Source organism: Orbicella faveolata, unplaced genomic scaffold (genome assembly GCF_042242905.1).
Source record: "Orbicella faveolata isolate gen_17 unplaced genomic scaffold, um_ofav_v1 contig_25, whole genome shotgun sequence".
Taxonomy (NCBI): Eukaryota; Metazoa; Cnidaria; class Anthozoa; order Scleractinia; family Merulinidae; genus Orbicella; species Orbicella faveolata.
The window spans coordinates 4,480,001-4,498,247 of record NW_028301553.1 but is presented as its reverse complement, the minus strand read 5'-3'; the positions used below and the strand labels follow the sequence as shown (position 1 = coordinate 4,498,247).

General features: G+C 37.8%; 1 protein-coding gene and 1 long non-coding RNA gene across 2 annotated transcripts in view; both read right to left on the bottom strand.

Moving 5' to 3' along the window:
- Positions 1-1,772: 1,772 nt before the first annotated feature.
- LOC149108657 (uncharacterized) lies at positions 1,773-12,630 on the bottom strand. Its single transcript, XR_016208548.1, has 2 exons — positions 11,645-12,630; positions 1,773-1,944 (listed from the first exon to the last, which is right to left on the bottom strand). It is a non-coding gene; the product is annotated as an uncharacterized LOC149108657 (long non-coding RNA).
- Positions 12,631-17,439: 4,809 nt separating this feature from the next.
- LOC149108656 (molecular chaperone MKKS-like) overlaps positions 17,440-18,247 on the bottom strand; it is a 1,525-nt gene continuing 717 nt past the window's right edge. Inside the window, exon 2 of the mRNA XM_089293878.1 lies at positions 17,440-17,721. Within this exon, the coding sequence (XP_089150004.1) occupies positions 17,520-17,721 (202 nt within the window). The 3' untranslated portion in view covers positions 17,440-17,519. The remainder of the gene's footprint in view (positions 17,722-18,247) is intronic.

Genomic DNA, 18,247 nt, shown 5'->3' with positions numbered 1-18,247 from the left:
CCCTACTACCTCCTCTGGGGAGGAGCAAGGAGGGAAAAAGAGTCATCTTGCTCCCTACTACCTCCTCTGGGGAGGAGCAAGGAGGGAAAAAGAGTCATCTTGCTCCCTACTACCTCCTCTGGGGAGGAGCAAGGAGGGAAAAAGAGTCATCTTGCTCCCTACTACCTCCTCTGGGGAGGAGCAAGGAGGGAAAAAGAGTCATCTTGCTCCCTACTACCTCCTCTGGGGAGGAGCAAGGAGGGAAAAAGAGTCATCTTGCTCCCTACTACCTCCTCTGGGGAGGAGCAAGGAGGGAAAAAGAGTCATCTTGCTCCCTACTACCTCCTCTGGGGAGGAGCAAGGAGGGAAAAAGAGTCATCTTGCTCCCTACTACCTCCTCTGGGGAGGAGCAAGGAGGGAAAAAGAGTCATCTTGCTCCCTACTACCTCCTCTGGGGAGGAGCAAGGAGGGAAAAAGAGTCATCTTGCTCCCTACTACCTCCTCTGGGGAGGAGCAAGGAGGGAAAAAGAGTCATCTTGCTCCCTACTACCTCCTCTGGGGAGGAGCAAGGAGGGAAAAAGAGTCATCTTGCTCCCTACTACCTCCTCTGGGGAGGAGCAAGGAGGGAAAAAGAGTCATCTTGCCCCCTACTACCTCCTCTGGGGAGGAGCAAGGAGGGAAAAAGAGTCATCTTGCCCCCTACTACCTCCTCTGGGGAGGAGCAAGGAGGGAAAAAGAGTCATCTTGCTCCCTACTACCTCCTCTGGGGAGGAGCAAGGAGGGAAAAAGAGTCATCTTGCTCCCTACTACCTCCTCTGGGGAGGAGCAAGGAGGGAAAAAGAGTCATCTTGCTCCCTACTACCTCCTCTGGGGAGGAGCAAGGAGGGAAAAAGAGTCATCTTGCTCCCTACTACCTCCTCTGGGGAGGAGCAAGGAGGGAAAAAGAGTCATCTTGCTCCCTACTACCTCCTCTGGGGAGGAGCAAGGAGGGAAAAAGAGTCATCTTGCTCCCTACTACCTCCTCTGGGGAGGAGCAAGGAGGGAAAAAGAGTCATCTTGCTCCCTACTACCTCCTCTGGGGAGGAGCAAGGAGGGAAAAAGAGTCATCTTGCTCCCTACTACCTCCTCTGGGGAGGAGCAAGGAGGGAAAAAGAGTCATCTTGCTCCCTACTACCTCCTCTGGGGAGGAGCAAGGAGGGAAAAAGAGTCATCTTGCTCCCTACTACCTCCTCTGGGGAGGAGCAAGGAGGGAAAAAGAGTCATCTTGCTCCCTACTACCTCCTCTGGGGAGGAGCAAGGAGGGAAAAAGAGTCATCTTGCTCCCTACTACCTCCTCCCAACATGTTGTGTGCGTTTGTCTACCCTGTTGCGACATGTTTGGTGTTTTGGTTAAGTATTAGCCATCAGCACGTAATATGATTGAACATGTCTCAAGAGGGTGGCCAAGCGCGTGCAACATGTTACGCACAAAATGTTATGATATGTTGGATATACATGTTGCGATCATTGGGGGAGGGGGGAGGTTAGATCTTTATTTATTAACACACCGTTTAAGTTTTAAAGTAATGGACAAGGACACAAGATTTGGCCGGAAACTTAGTTTGCGGCTTGTTTATATATCTTGTTCTCGTTATTTAATGATCTAATGTTGTAGAAGGTTTCAAGAGCTCTTTTTTGTGAGTCCTTTAATTAGCCGTTACACCTTCTTAACACCAGGAAAGGCTTTGCGAAATTTCACTTAAGTATTATACTTTGATTCACATTGTTTCAGAGAAGAAAATGCTGATGAAAGCTACCTTGCAAGTCTTGTTTATTGATGAAATAGCTTTCAAAAAGTCAGTAATGTTTAACTCTTTTCGAAGACTTGCTGACCTCCTTTTTTAACACTATTTTAAGGTGGTTGAATGTAATATTGATAAGTGCTGCAGTCCATTTTCTTAACGGATCCGTCTAATATCTGTGATCCTGTTGACAAGAATTATCATTATTGATCAGTCAGAAGGCAAGTGTAAGTGCTATCTAGACAATTGAAAATACGTGCACTGAGACGTTATATGCTAATTTGCCAACTGTACTGGTTTAACAAGAATGAGCGCAAAAATTTCAAATCTCTATGTCAAGTTTTTTCTTTCTTTAATTTCTTTTCATATACACAAGCTATTCGTATCGTTTGGGTTTGATAGGATGCCATCAATATTTGGGTTCTTCTTTATCACAAAATCCGTTAACCAGGATTCTATTATCATTCTATAGAAAGTCAAGTTAACAACGTGTTCTGCTAAAATGAATAAGAACTGTAGATCTACTTCAGCTACCTTAAAAACAGCTAGGAGAAATTGTATGTTGATTTCTAGTTCTTGAGAATTGAAAAGTTCATTCAGTTCTACCTTGCCGCTATTTTATACGTGACGAACACGTTGCTCTTCCCCTGTCAATTTTAAACCCTTTTTATCCGTAAGACAAAGCATTTGACTCGACTCATTTACTATTTTATAAAGTGCCCATGAAATGATCTTTCGAGCTAAATCAAGCCATTCTTTAAGTGAGCCTCAAATTACTGTTTATTTGTGTAACTGAAGTGTGAAGAAACATATTTTAAACTCAAAATTGGTAGACGAAAAGCTCTATTTCGTTTTGGAGACTGATGGCAAAATCAGATTTGTAAACTATCTCGCTTGTCAGTTTCCCACTGTCGGAAATGTTAAACAGAGTGCTTTTATTTTCTCACTGAACTTGTCGTGTATAGTAAGTCATTTTATACCGAGAACGGGTTTGTTGGGGAATTTGATGCCTTGCCGACACCTCTCTCAAGACCGTAGCTAGAAACGCTCCAAACATGTATGGAGTTACCACTTTTTATCGGTACTAACTGGAAAATTTAATATCCGTTCACAACAAACAGAAATATTTTATTACTCTAGGCTATATTCCTTCCAGGAATCTTAAAGGTACTGAATAATTTTAAAATGCCTTAAGCTATCCCGCAGCATTTCTAACAGAGTGTTGCCAAATTATTTCTGGTTACAATAAAATAATGGAAAATCGAAAACTAATCATCATCATGGAATAATATAACTTTACTTCTTGTTTACTTTTGCAACAAAGTGGGCAGCACTATTGAACGTTGGAAATGGATAATTATAACTTAACTCACGTGTCTGCGTATTGACCATCTTATTTTTTAATTGTCATCGTACACAAAGAAATTAGAAAAAAATCTGAAATCGAGAGTGAAATTTGCCTTCCATCGCAAAAGTGGTTTTGCACGAGAACTCGTTTTCAAACAGAAGGACAAGGTAAACTCGGAAATGGCCAATTCACTGCTCCAGCAAGACAATGATCCAAAGTTGACGACTTCCTTTTTTCTCATCATCTTGTTGAAATTAATATTATTGTAATTAACTGAAATTAATTGAAATTCTCATCATCTGGTGAAAGGAGAAATGAGCTGTTGATCACTATTTCTTAGAAATAATAGAGTCCATTTCTATAATCGACATAACACGTTTCAGTGATGAACGACTTTTTAACTTGAATTTGTTACCGCTTTCTAGGAACAATACGTGAAAACTGGAGCGGAGCGTATGCTGGAAAATCACATCTTCGTTTGCACCGAAATGGCAAAGATATCTTTCTCTTGAATTTATAAACAATCCACCTCTGAATTACAGTTCAGCAAGTTTCTAACTTTTTCTTCTACAAATCACTGGTTAAGAACTTCACAACCTTAACTTTTTTTGTACAGGACGCTTAAAACAAAAGTACTGTTTTTCCTTATCATTTTTCATGTGACTGTACCATGTAAGGAATTAAATTCGCACTCCTGGTATTACTTTGGAATTTTTTTCCTATTTTGTCGTTGAACATCTTAGTCGTCACTGATTTAGTTTTTTAAAAAAACAGGCTAAGTCGAGCTGCCACAAATTGCAGCCGCTTCATTTAATGCTCTTTAATGCGACTGTATCGAGATGAAATCTACACAATATGCCACAGAAACAGTTCTTACAACCTGTCTGTGGGTAATTTATAAAGCCAGAATTCCTAAATCAAACGTAATGGTTATTCTGGGGGCATCGATTTCCCTTCTTGAATATGTACTGCAATTTTGGTGTCAAGATTGAACTTAAACAAAGTTTTCAAACACGTAAATCCAATTCTTTTTTCTGACCTTTTCCAATAAGAACGCCGCAAAGAGATGGTAAATTGTACATTTCTTCTACCTAGCCTCCTCTTTAACAATGCATAGAGTCAGCTTTCGTCACGACACACGACTGAAAACAATCTGTTGCTGGTGTTTTGTGGCGCTATTTCAGCCCACAATGCGAGCGATTTGGCAAAATAAATCTTACGTTTGATATTTTTTCCACTTAAAAGTATGAAACATTCAATACTTAGTTGCTACATTCTTTCTCGTAGATTTTTGTAGGCGAAAGACGAAAATTTGGCAATAAATATTGTAAATTTTGACATCAAGACAATATGTCATAGTTGATTTACTATTTATTCTAATCACCTGACTCGTTGGCAATGTCTTAATTCAGTCAAGAGATTTAATTGCTGATCCACTGTCAATTTTATAACTTTATTATCCGTTGGCTCATTTGCAATATTTAAAGTGGTGCCCTTGAAATGAGCTTTCGAGCTGAGTCAAGTCACTTTTTTGTGCAAGTGATATACGAAGAGTCAGTTTTTAATTTGAAATTGACAAGAAAGCCGTCTATTTATTTCCCTTTGGGCTGGTATATACATAGCCAAACAGTTTAGTAAACTCTCTCGCCTGTCACAATTTCCCTTTGTCAAACATAACCATAATACATTTTTTTAGTCATGTGATGCAGTGAACAACCGGGTTTGGTTTAGAATTGATGCCTCGCTGACATCTGTCTTCAGACCCTGTTAACGCCCAAACATTGAATTCACCACTCATGGAACACTTACTTTTCGTATCAGTTCTAGCTGGAAATTATCCACTCAGGAAAATCAGAAACACTTATTGTCTGATGTCACCAAAGAAAAATAAACACAGGAAAATTGCGTTAACTACTCTCGGAATTACGCTAAAAGAGGCGGAGAAACAAATCATTTGCAAGCAGTTATCCCACAAAGGTAATATGATTATAAATTTGAATTTACGGAAATGTCTTACGAAACACCGCCTTACGCTCCCAGTTACCCGTGTGTTCTAACTTTCCGGACATTAAGGAGCTCAAGCAAACCACGACGGCAACGGCAACGAAAATTTTTTGGACGGAAGGGCACTCTCAGTCACGTAGAAATTTGTTAATCTTAATATTGTGTTGATAATGATTGCTTATTTTTTTCCAATCTTCTAACATTGCGTAGCACAGTAAAGGCAAACGCTAATGTGACGTTGACTATTGTTTTCCTATAAAACAAAAATTGGAAAACCAAGTAAATGGGTCAAGCTAAAGAAAGAATTTAGCCTTGATGACAAGCAAGTTTCAGAGGCATTTCTTCTGCCAGTGAGGGCTGCTAATGAACCGTATCTACGCTCCTTTCGGTACAAAGTGTTGAATTCTGTTCTGTTTACTAATGACCGCCTGTGTAAAATAGGATACGTTTCTAATCCCAACTGCATCTGTAATCAGCAAACGGAAACAATATCCCATATTTTGTTCGGTTGTTCTTTTTCATATTCTTTTTGGCATGAGGTTAATGAAAAAGGTTTTGAGCACAACCAAGAGTTGCAGAAGCCTCTCGCTTACATATTGCAATGTTATTGTTGGGTCTTTTGAGGAGGAGATGGATCTATTTAATTAGATAGTAATTTTAGGAAAATCTCTCTTGTGGACTTGTCGATGTAGAGAAACATTACCTTCCTTGAGCCACTTCATAAGAATTTAGGTAATTAAATATGAAACTGAAAAACACATTTCAAATCGAATAAAACTAAATTGTTTAAAGAATAATAGAAGATCTTTGAGGAAGCAGTTTTAACTAATAATTATAGTAGACAACGCTATCATTAAGGAAAATCGTTAAGTTAAATAAGTATGAAGATAAGAATTGACAAAATCTTTTTTCTTAATTCAATATGGTGTCATTGTTAACTTCTGTAAACCAAACTTTATTCGTTCTTCTGTAAATTAATTGTTAAAAAAAGGATTGTAATTGATGTAATTGTGGAAATAAAAAATCCCAAATGAAGAAAAAAAAAACATAAAACAGCAACGAAAACGTCACCAAGCAAAAAGTTTATTGAGTAGAACAATGGCTGTGCGCGTGCGTTTTAAGTCTTTGTGCATTTTGTAGCCGTAATGCGACATGAACAGGTTCTGTGCATTTTGAAGAACGTAGGTCGGGATGGCAAATTTTTTGTATTTCTTTTTGGAATGGATCGCTGGCATTACATATTTAGTTTGAGCAAGTTTTAAGTACTGATTGGGGTACGGAGCAGATATCCAGATTGTTAGGAGATTAGAAATATCATTTTTCTTTCTAGGAGTCGTCCCTGGCGTAGGTATCGTCGTTGCTTAAGCTAACTATTTCATTTCTTATCCACAACTCAAAATTCATTCTTTCATGTATAAAAAACAGAGGTTTTCGCATGCAGTTTCCAATGAAATTGAAAACAAAGTAGTGAGTTTAAAACCAGTCAAGAAGTAGAATCTTTCAAGTCGATTTAAATAAGCGACAGAAATTCCATTTATTAATTATATCATCCGCGTTTTTTTCAAGGATTTCCAGTTCGAAGTCTAGCTGACCTTGTATCATGTCTTTAATATTGTTGTGTTAACACAGTTTCAATTTACGTTTTATGATCAGTTATAATAATTCATGAGTCTTCTTTAAAATTTGTATTTTCTGAATATTTTAGCACAAAGTTTCGTCCAATAGATAATACGGCCAGTCAACAATGCTCCTTTCCCCCATTGGAATGTCATTCAAAACGTTTTTTCACATGAAACACTCTAATAAGTACAATTTTGCTTTATTAAATTTTTAAATAAACTTCAGTTTTCGGTTAACATTGTATCACGAACATTTGATGAGAGAAAATTTGATGAAAGAGAACTCATCGCAAATTGCGAAAAAACGTTTTCTCCGTGAATTTTAACCCATAGACCTAAATTAATTCATAGGAATTTTTTTTTAAAAACATTTTCTCTTTCTGATCTATCTACGAGTCCGTGAAAGATTTAACCCCCCAAAGAAGACATTGCACAGATTTTGAATGGTCAATGTGCAAATATATTCTGAAATTACCTAAATATATTCTGAAAGTCCCTATATATTTTGGCCGTTTTTCATTCTTTTGGAGGGGTGGGTCGGTTAAAATATTCAAAAAAGTATCCTTACGTGCTTCCATAAGCATGCCGTGATGAAAAAAGAAACTACTCAGGGCTCCATTAATGTAAACATTATGCAAGTAAAAAAACAAGTTGAAAATTAATTGCAAAGGCACTTCAATAAGCTTGTATACTCTGGTACTGGTAGAAGTCATATTGCCAAATCCTGTGTTAACAAATTCCAGTAACGGTATGAAAGTTGTTTCATGGTCTCCTTTTACAATTGCTCACCAAGTTCATTCAATAATCTTCCTCCGAGCAATTAAGAAGGAATCTACAAGACGTTTGAGTAACAAGTGGAAAAAAACTTTGTACCGAGATTATTCACATCGTATTGCAAACGGCTGTGCGACTGTTCTAAACATCTTCTCAAAGGAAATTATTTCTAACGACACCAAATGTCGACTGAAACAGATTTTGAAGTTCATATGAAATACTTGAAATTACTGGTGAAATGAAACTGATGATGAAGGTTTACCTTTGCTTGCACAATTTCTCTAAACTTTGAAACTTATTTTCCCACATTTCCATGGGAAATGGTTTTCGGTGTTATTTCAAGCAACTATTTATATCGTAACCTTTTAGAAAATGCAGAAAGGACTGCAAGATACTTAGAATTACTCTGGATGGAGCTTTTTGTCCAATAAAAACTGAAATTGCTCGATTTCCTCTCGGATTTTGTCTTAATTATTATTGTAGAACTAATTAATGATTAGATCTGAATAAGGCAACTTTAATTATTCTATGCTCAATTCAGTGGAACGTTTTCATGTGACGTCATCAAGCGTTTAAATCCAAACGTAAAGAACCACCAGAGTTTCTATCCTCATCAGGCACAAGAAGTGCGAAAATTATACATCTTGACAGCATTTCAGCGCAATGGTGTCCTTCGTTTGGTAACAAGTGCATTTTGAATTTTAGAGTTATGGCAGTGCGGAACATCGCGTTTGTCGAAAAATATATACTTATCTCATGATTTTTAGCCCTTCGTGAAATAAAAGTAGCAGTTAAGTGTTAATATGTTGGTTTGTGCAGAATAGTCAATCAATGGCCTAGATAACCAAGAAGATCCAGATTGTCACACTATTTTCCGGCTGCCATATTGGCGAATCTTTGCCGAGGTCATTTTTTACATTTTTCCTCATTGACATACTACTATGCACGGAGAAGGTATCACGCTAGACACGAATTGACTACAACAATTTAAAGAGCTTGTGAAACTTAGTAATTGGTGAAACTTTTGGCTCTTTGGCTGTAATATTCGAGAAGAAATTGGCCTTAAAAAACCGCCAAATTTCTGGGTGGCAAACGCCCTAATGAGCATTTACATTCTTTGTTAAATTTTGAGCAGGAGCCATAATCGGGGACGGAGACCGTAAGTCTTGGGATCCGCGCGCACCTATGATATGGGACAATTTTTCTATTTTTAGAGCAAATTGCGCCATCCTGACGTCATATATCCGCGCGGATCCACGCACATGTCGAGGGCTCTTGCGTGGATGTTGTCACGTTGCGTGATCAAATGGTGGGAGTTGAAAGACCTTTGGGGATTATCTTGCGTATTTTTCACAGCGTAGGTAGGGAATAAGGCAGGGAATACGAACCAGGGCGCTTATATGTAGTTTTACGCTCTGAGCTAACGGAAAAGGTGGGCTTTTCAGGGTCGAAAACAAGACTTCAATCTCCCGCTGAGAATGGATAATAAGATCTGCTCGCGCTAGTTGAAAGCTTACGCGTATGTTTTTTCGTTTGTTCTGACTTAAGAATATAGCAAGAAACTCTCTACTCTGGTATCGAGTTAATTTGTGAGTTTCTCAGACAATGGTGAATCATAACCAAAACGTGTTTTGATGGTTTCTTATTGTTTGGTGTGTTTGCAAAAGTTTTTGAAAGGAAAGTCTGACGCGTACAATTAGCTCATTTGCATAGTGCAGCTCGTGCACTTTCAAGTCCGAGTCGGTGTTTTCAATTGCCAACAAATCTTGACAAAGATTTCTTTCGTTATCTTTTGTGCCGAGATGCTGCAACACATTTCACGAACGCAAAAAAGGCTACTAACATCATGTGTGTTTCTTCAACATAAGCATAGTGAAGTTTTACACTGCGAAAATGAAAATAGACAAGGAGTTTTGATAACTCGATCAACAAAATCGAAATCGTTATTCGAAGTTTATCAAAGAAAGCGTCATCGTACATCTCGTACTTTGCTGATTATTTCTGCCTTATTCGCAAATTTTCAGCTTAGCTTTTAATATGTTCTCAAACACTTATCAATCTTAAACATATTTCAAAACTACAGAGTTATTGTTCGAGTTCGATGTACGCTTTCACACGAAAGTGCGGCGGAAGTACAATTTGTCATGTTTACTGACTGTACAAAACACGCATCGGCGGGCGCTCCCGTTCATCGACAACAGAGAATTTACTGGATTTTACACGAATAAAACTCAGCAGTATCTACGGAGGTAAAGTTATTGGGCCTTGATGAAACATCAAGCGTTGCTTACAATTCAGGCGAAACTCAAACTAGCAAATTTTGTTTTACCTTTCGGTCGCGATAGACTGGTAAATTCCTCGCAAGCGAGTGGCAAGGGGAGCTAGGAAACTATGAAGTCCTGAAGCTCTGCTATATCTAAATATATCCAGCTAGTTTTTTGCTGTGTAATGGAAAAGCTGTCAATCTTCAACATATGTGAAATTTAAAGTGGGGTAATGTATAGCTCATGTAACAGAAGCATCCGTCGGAACACAACTTGGTCAGCGATATATATCTAAGCTTAAAGCGGAACATACCTAAATTCGACACTGTCTTACTTCACTCAAACTGGAGCAGCTTACGACGAAAATACTTAAGCAAAATTCCAACAGACGTAAACGCGTTGAGTTGTGGGCCAGAACATGAAAAATGTCGGGAATTTTGGACGCCATTTCCCCCGCGCGACATCTGCAAAAATCCTCGCAGCATGTACGCGCGTGTGCCGCAGGCGATGGCGCAATTTGTTCTAAAAATAGAATTATTGTCCCATATCATGGGGACAACCCCAATACTAGATATGGCGCGCGCTTACGGTCTCCGTCCCGATTATGGCTCCTGATTTTGAGTTTTTAAACCCGCGTCGCTCAAAAATTATGCAATACATCGCGCTCAAATTCCTTGACACAGTTGATCGTGCTATGCCCTTTCAACATTCAGAATTTCCATCAGAAACTGTATCACTTATGGGGCAAATATTGTAAACAAAGATTCGCCAATTGGTGTACCACGGAGCTACACCAATATGGCGGCACCATACTGAGCTCTTTAAATTTGTGCAAAACATTCAGGCAAATAACTGAAGTTTGGGACGGCGCATAGACCTAAAACCTGGAGAGGAGTCTTCTTTATTTATCTTCAATAAGATCGAATTTCCTTGTTTTTTTTCTATTGCACGACAGTGAAAACGATCTATTGTAGTCCGGCTATCTGACCAGCTGTGCCTTTCCAAGATTTTTTTCAAGATTTAAAATCCTTCTCTACTTGACAAAAACAAACAAACAAACAAACAAACAAACAAACAAAAAACAGAAGAAGTCCTTTTTAGAGCAATCTTACTTTTAATTTGGCTCATTGTGATACCGTCAAGAGTTATACGGCTGTACAAACAGCACTCTTACATGAAGTTTGCAATGTATGAGAAGTGACGAACTGGCAGATTAAAAACTTTCAATTGAGATACTTCACTTTATATTCTTGAGAATACTACCCAAATGCAAAGGATATATACATGCAAAACGACAGTTCGTTGTATCATTCATCTCGGCTTAATGGGAATACTAGTGAGAATTCACGACATGATTTTATTGATAAGCTGCGGCCATGTATTAATTACTTACTACCCCTTCCTCTTCATTGAAATTTTTCTCGTAAAGAAACCACCATTGTTCTCAATTTAGCAAAATACTTTTTTTCTCTTATCTCAATTTCCACAACTTTTGGTTATGGTCTTCATCAATGCCTTGAAAAAAACAAGAATTACGAGATATAATATTCGATAGCTTCAGGTTGACCTTCAGCATAACGAACTGAGTGGTAACTTTTAACATATCCCATGCTCAAAATGTATATTCTCATTACTGGTTTTCTCATATTGTTTTAAATGTTAACTCTGAGAATTTAGTTTTTCTAAGTGGTAACTCTTTAGTACATCCCATGCTCAAAATGTGTATTCTCGTTACTGATTTTCTCATATTGTTAATATTAATTCTAAGAATTTGGTTCTTCATCAAGACAATATCTTCTAGTTAATCAGTTTCTGAGATTTTCATAATTCTTACGCCGAAACTGTTAAAAGTTAACGAGAGTAGAAATAATGTACTTATCTGAGATTTGATGTTTCCAATAGTCAACTTGTGCCAGAGTCCAACAGTACATTGCGATCCAAGATGGCTACCCTTTCTGTCAACAGTGATATATCAGCCGCCTGGAGCGAGAGAGACAGAAAAAAGAATATTCAATCAACACTACCTTGTCAACTAATAAATTTACAGCAGTGTTAGATTCAATTGATAACTATGTAACTTTTCAGAAAACAGTAGTGTTTTGATGTGTTTTCGAATTTTAGCATTTTCTTCAAAAAGGAAATAGAATTCCCATGGAATCCAAGATGGGTTGTATTGTTCGCGCTTCTAAGAATCAAGGATAATGCTTTCTAACTTGGTTATAATATAAGCTAGCTATCAAAATTGGATTTAATGATCATTAAAAAATCTTTTTTATGACTATTTACGTCGTGGTATTCTCCTCTTCACCTAAACGTTTTCAGACGCTTAATTCCAAGAACGTAAAATGAAAAGTGCAAGATGTTCCTTCACATAATAACTCCACCCCCCACGCGAAAATGATCTGAGCCAACAAACGTTCGACCCAAAGTCCTTCCAAACAAACAGTAGTCTCATTATAATAATTATTATCGAACATAACACAGTGTACGTGTATTGTACTGATATAAATTATGGTATTTTCTGGACAACAAGACAACCGTACGCTTATATGCAGCAATGGTACGAAACTTGAAAACCTATCAATTTTACAATCAGAATCAAGATTTTTGACACTCTTGGAGTGTAAAGATAGGAAAACCATAATCTACTTATCTGAGCTGAGATGTTTTTCCAACAGTCATCGATCGTACGCTAGAAGTGAAGCTCTGCACACTGCCATCCAAAATTCAGTTAACGTTGATGAAATTCAATTAATTAAGGTTGATGAATAAATCCAGAAACTCGTGAACTGTCCTTTAACACATCTTTGGTCATCCTGGAGATAGCAGAGCAAACGGCAGCAACTTTAGTTATTTAATCACCTAGGTTTGCTTATGATTATTTCATGGACATAACTTGCTCACTCCAAAAACTTGTTCGCATGTTGTGGTCAGAAAGTTGAACCATAATAAATGGCCGTCACAAATTAAGACAATCGATTTGGAACAACTCTTCATCTTTCATGTATTTCTATTCAACTTGGTAGCGTAAGAATGAGTTGATAATGAAGGACAGCCGCCATTTACGATAAAAGACTTGCTGTAAGGTTGATAACGAGATTTACTTACTTTTTTAATTAATCATCTTCGTTCTCTGTTGGACACAAGGCAGCCACAATCCATCTACATCTCTATTTTGTACGATATGTTGTTCCTCATTGAGCTCATGACAGGCGCCAGGTGGTTTTTGGCCAACCAGGTTCGCTGTTGCCAGTTGGTGTCCGCCTCTAGGCAACCTTGGGAAGTGTGTGGTCAATCCATCGGATTCATCTGCGTTTGATTTCCATGACAACATTCTGGCAATAAGTTTTTCTGTCAACGGATCAGAGATAAAGAGCAATATTCACTGCTTGCAGACATTGACGTCAATTGTTTTGAATTCAATTTTTGTACAACCAAACACCTCTTTGTTTCAAAAGCCAATTGCTCTCATGTTGGCGAACAAATAACAATATAGCTAGCCTAACGAGCTTGCAAATCTTTTCCTGCGCTGAGAATTTTGCTATTTTTTGCTCATTTTCCTCATTGAACTACGCCTATAGGCTCGTCAGTTAGCTTCAGCTCAGATAATTTTTTTTTTTTTAGAATTAATAAACGAATTTGCCAGTGTAGTCAATAAGTTAGAAGTTCTTAGATTCTTGCTATGGATTTCAAAAAATTCTTTTTTTAAACAGAAAAACACGATCGCAGGACGATAAACTGAAGCATTCTACGAATGGATTATGTAAAAAAAAAAAGGAAAAAACAAAAAACAAAACAAACAAAAAAAAAAAAACAGTAAAACTTTAGTGCCACCAAATCGTAAGATCTTAGACTCGGTACTCGATTTCCTGTATTTGTAAGATAAATGAAAAATGTTTTAACTTAATAGTTCGAAATAAATAATACGTGTCACTTTTGTCTGTGGGTTAATTTTAAGCAAAAATACGTCCAAACACGAGACTCGTCCATTAAAATTACGAAACATTCAGCACCAAGGCATACAAAATTACCAGCGACGTGCACTCATTTTGAAATCGATCACATTCTTTATTAAATTGCAAACCGGTTCTAATGTTACGTCTGAATGCCCCTAAACTGGACTTAGCTGCAAAACTTCAAAGGATTATATTAAATAAAATCTAGCGACAACTGTGATTCACTTATCTGAACTTCAACGGAGTTGTCGTCAACATGAAACTTGCCAGGAGTCCATAGCTGGTCGTGCTACACTTGATTTGAATTGGAGAATGACGCCCGTCACTCCAATTCAATTCCTTTGGATACAACTTTGCTGCCTGTGGTCAATTCTTGTGAACAAACAGGAAAGTCATGGTTAAGTTTTTCGCGTGTTAACTCAAGCAAAACTGACTTGATTGAGTATTAGTATCAGTTAACGGACGTCTATCGGCCTTGCACGTAACAAAACTCCCTCAAAATGAGGAATAACACTTTTAAACGACTACCAACAAAGTGGTGCACTGCAGTAGGAACGAACTGAAGATTAGTTATAGGTTCTGATATAACTACATAACTGTTCTCTTCGTATCAGAGCAAAGGCAAAGGCGGTTGGAATTTTCTGTTTGTATAACAGTTAAAAAGAGTGTACATGGTAGCGCTCCGAGGTGACGAAACAAATTGCGAATGACAAAGTCAAACGGCAAACCAAGCAGATTATCAAGCTGTAAACAAACATTTTATTAAAAATAATCCATTCAGTTACTCACAAGAGAAATGTTTGCTATTCGGTTTTTCAACTTCGCCTAAATACAGTCTTCGGTGTCAAGGAAAAACACATGCACCTCGAAGCTTTCACAGCATTGAGGAAAGTTTTATTATACCATTAAATGATCAAATTGAAAGACGAGGGAAACAGCTAGGACGCGTAACTAGCTAGAGAAAATGTGGACTTACCTGAAGGAAGCACATCGACTAAGGTGTCTTCGCCCTTGCCTTCAATTCAACGGCGATAAATAAAGAAAACCTGGACTTGCCTGAGGGGAGCACAGCGACTAAGATGTCTTCGCCCTTGCCTTCAATGCAACGGCAACCGACGCTAAAATGGGTGTGTCATTCTACACTTCTTTATATATACCCACATTAAAATTCATTACAGCCACGAGAATTATGCTTTGAACAAAAGAAATGCATCCCACGTTAAGATTATGTGCTTTGAATTGTGAAAAACACGCACCTGAAAGGAATTTTGATCCGACTATGCTATGTTTGTTGTTAATAGGCCAATTTTGATATATTAAAATTCTAACTTGGCTCCGCGAGGCTTAAAGTGCACCTAACCCCCAAATTTTTTTTTCGCTAAAACGAATCCACTTACTGTTTAAACTAATTCCGCGAAAACATTTTTGAATTTGGTTGAATCCTCAATTTTCTATGGCCCGCCAAAGTCGTGCTCGAGATGTTTCACGACCGCGTTTTAGGGAGTCTGGGTCGAGCAAGGTTGTGACGTCTACCCAGCTACCGAATAGAACAGCCCTCAGTCATTTCTCTTTGCTTTCTTTGGACGTCGTAGTGTAGAATACTCGCTTTTGCATATTTTAGCTCTAAAACGCCCAAATTTTCGCTAGAAGATCAAGATGTCTTCCTCCTCAGAGTCAGAGATGAGTTTTTATTCAGATGACTCTGATATAAACTTCATACCTGAGGTGGAAATCTTCTGGCTTGAAGTGCACTGAACAGATGGCCGAGTTCTTCGAAGGCTCCCACTTCGCTCTCTCTTGCTTTACAAAGTCCAGCCACTTTTTTCGTCTTTTTTTCGCTTGTGGCCGATCGTCACCAAAATATGGAATACAGTGAAGCGCTATTCCATTTTCCAAGTCTGGGGTGTTGCTGCAACCGCCTGCAACACACCTCGTAGGCATTTTAGCTGCAAATTCTTCACGAGCAACACAGCCACTACAGTGAAATGACTAGCGGCGAAACACGTTTCGTTCCTGGGTAGACGTCACAACTGCCGCTGGACCCATTCCCCCCAGAACTCGGTCGTGAAACAAAATGGCGCCGATTTAGGGCGATTTTCGCGTTTTCGGCGGGCCATAGCAAATTGAGGATTCAACCAAATTCAAAAATTTTTTTCGCCGAATTAGTTTTAACAGTAAGTGGATTCATTTTAGCGAAAAAATATTTTGGGGTTAGGTGCACTTTAAGGTGGCTGAACAGTTTTTGATACCTTTGTTTCATTCACCTTTTTCTCTAAAACCCTTGATCCCTCGGTCGCCAAAAATGGCAGCAAGCAAGTTTACAACACAAACTTTGGTTCTTTGATGGTTAAGCTGACGAATGTGCCGTTGCCATGGCAACATGAATAAATATAAACAGGCCTTTAAAATCGGTTTTGTTTATTTGTAGAAAATAAAGTCATTAGATTTTCTTTATAATTTGCATGCAATAAGCTTGTAACGATTCTCACAAGTTAACACCACTTACGTCCTCTTATTACCATCCCTGATCAGAGTCAAATTTCACATCAAACATGTGTCTTTCTAAGTTTGAGTCTATTAGTAAAGCCACCATATAGCATGTTAACAAACATTCAATGATTGAAGCACTGGCCTGGGTAGTTATATCTCTTTAGCTTGTGTAAGTCATGTTTGAGGTATTAATAAAAACTTGTACTTAAGTGAGTGCATTGGCACCTTGAACATGTATCCACCGCTAGATAAACACACAAAAAATATTAAATCCTGTACCTTGATGACGAGCACACTTAAATACTGTTTGTCAGATTCACTAAGACGACAAACAGGCTTTGTTCCAATTATGCTGTTTACAATGGACAGCATGGTCTTCATGTTACCAATATCAATGTTCATTTTCCATCGACATGACTGTAGGTGACTGGTAATGACTTGCAGTGAATGTTGACTGATCTGAGTGATGAGGGCTCTTGGGACAGGCAGATCAAGGGATGACTATATCAGACTATAACAGAGAAACAATAAGGATCAATAAATCTATGCACACCTCTACAATTACCAGTAACAGTATTCTACAAAAAAAGATAAACTAGAAGATTTGGTCCCTGACTATAATTATTGCAAGATTATATGAGGTCTCATACAACTCTCTACTTTCAAAGCGTTTCTTTCCACCTTTTTTTAAGGTGTTAAACCCAAGGTGTGAGCAAGTTGTTGTGGCAATCATTCCGACTACATTACATTTTTTTTACATGTTCTGTACCAAATATGGGGCTTTCATCTTACTAGTTTCATCTTTGAAAGAGAAATATAATTTAACATTTTTGCATGTGTTACATAACAGACAAAACTTTCAATGTAGGTTAAAGACAATTCTATATTTATAGTACCAACTGCGCTTAGCCATAAACCTACCTCGCAGGAAGCCCACTCTTAAAGTAAGTAACATAAATATAAATTAATTGATAAACAAGTAAACAAAGAAAATACAACCTAGCTAAAATGTAAGTACATAAAATTAAAATGATTTTTTTACAATAAAAAATATAACAATATTACATTGTTGAAAATGGAAGTAAATTCATAAATTCAAGAATTTAATAATTGATATTATAAAAAATTATGTCATCGATAAATTTAAATTGAAAATCTTACGCGACAAATCTTTCTTTTAAAATTCCTTTGTACCAGTCATGGTGCATGTTGTTGAAACGTTTGAAAAGTAAAACTGTGTGCTTAATTTGTTACGCTTCATGGATGGATGCAATGTGTTGTATGTGTTGATAGATGAAATGCAATTACATGTAGGTTAATAGGCACCTTAGTAAGAGAAGTGCTGTTCTCAAACCACCATCACTGTAGCCTTCAAGATGGCCCTTCACAGCAGATAGTATCAACCTTGGTATGGGGTGTGACAAGCCAGACAAGCTGTGAAGAATCTTGCCTGATGTTGATGTTACAGTCACATGACCACCAGAGGATGACTGGAAGAACTTCAACCTGAGTATCAGACGAGTATAAAGATGGGAAACTTCACATGCTTTTAAAATAAAGACAAATGTATTGTAGTGAAAAGTATTGAATGAAATTATTGTTGTATCTGTACAGCTATTACTTTGTACAATGTGACACTAGATTCCATTGCCACCTAGCTGGCAGAATGGATATTTATCTACCTTCAGTTATAAATTAACTGAGGCATAACGGAAAACATTAACCCTTCCCTTCCAACAGTTGTGATGGGTTTTATTCCCAAGATGATCCAACAATTACATATGGTTAGGCTTCAAGCTCAGTACTCCTCTCACAAAGTCAAGCATCCCGACCCTCACGCCCGGACCCCACATGTACAAATGTCATGTATTTAAAATAATTGAAGGGGTGGGATGATGTGTAGTAGATGTCAAATTCTCACATATGGCCAGGGTCCCCTCTCCTGGGTTTGACATCAATGTACATTATCAAATCAGTCAAATACAGGTCATGAATCAGCAAACTTTATTTAGTGCTAGGTCTTTGGAGAAGA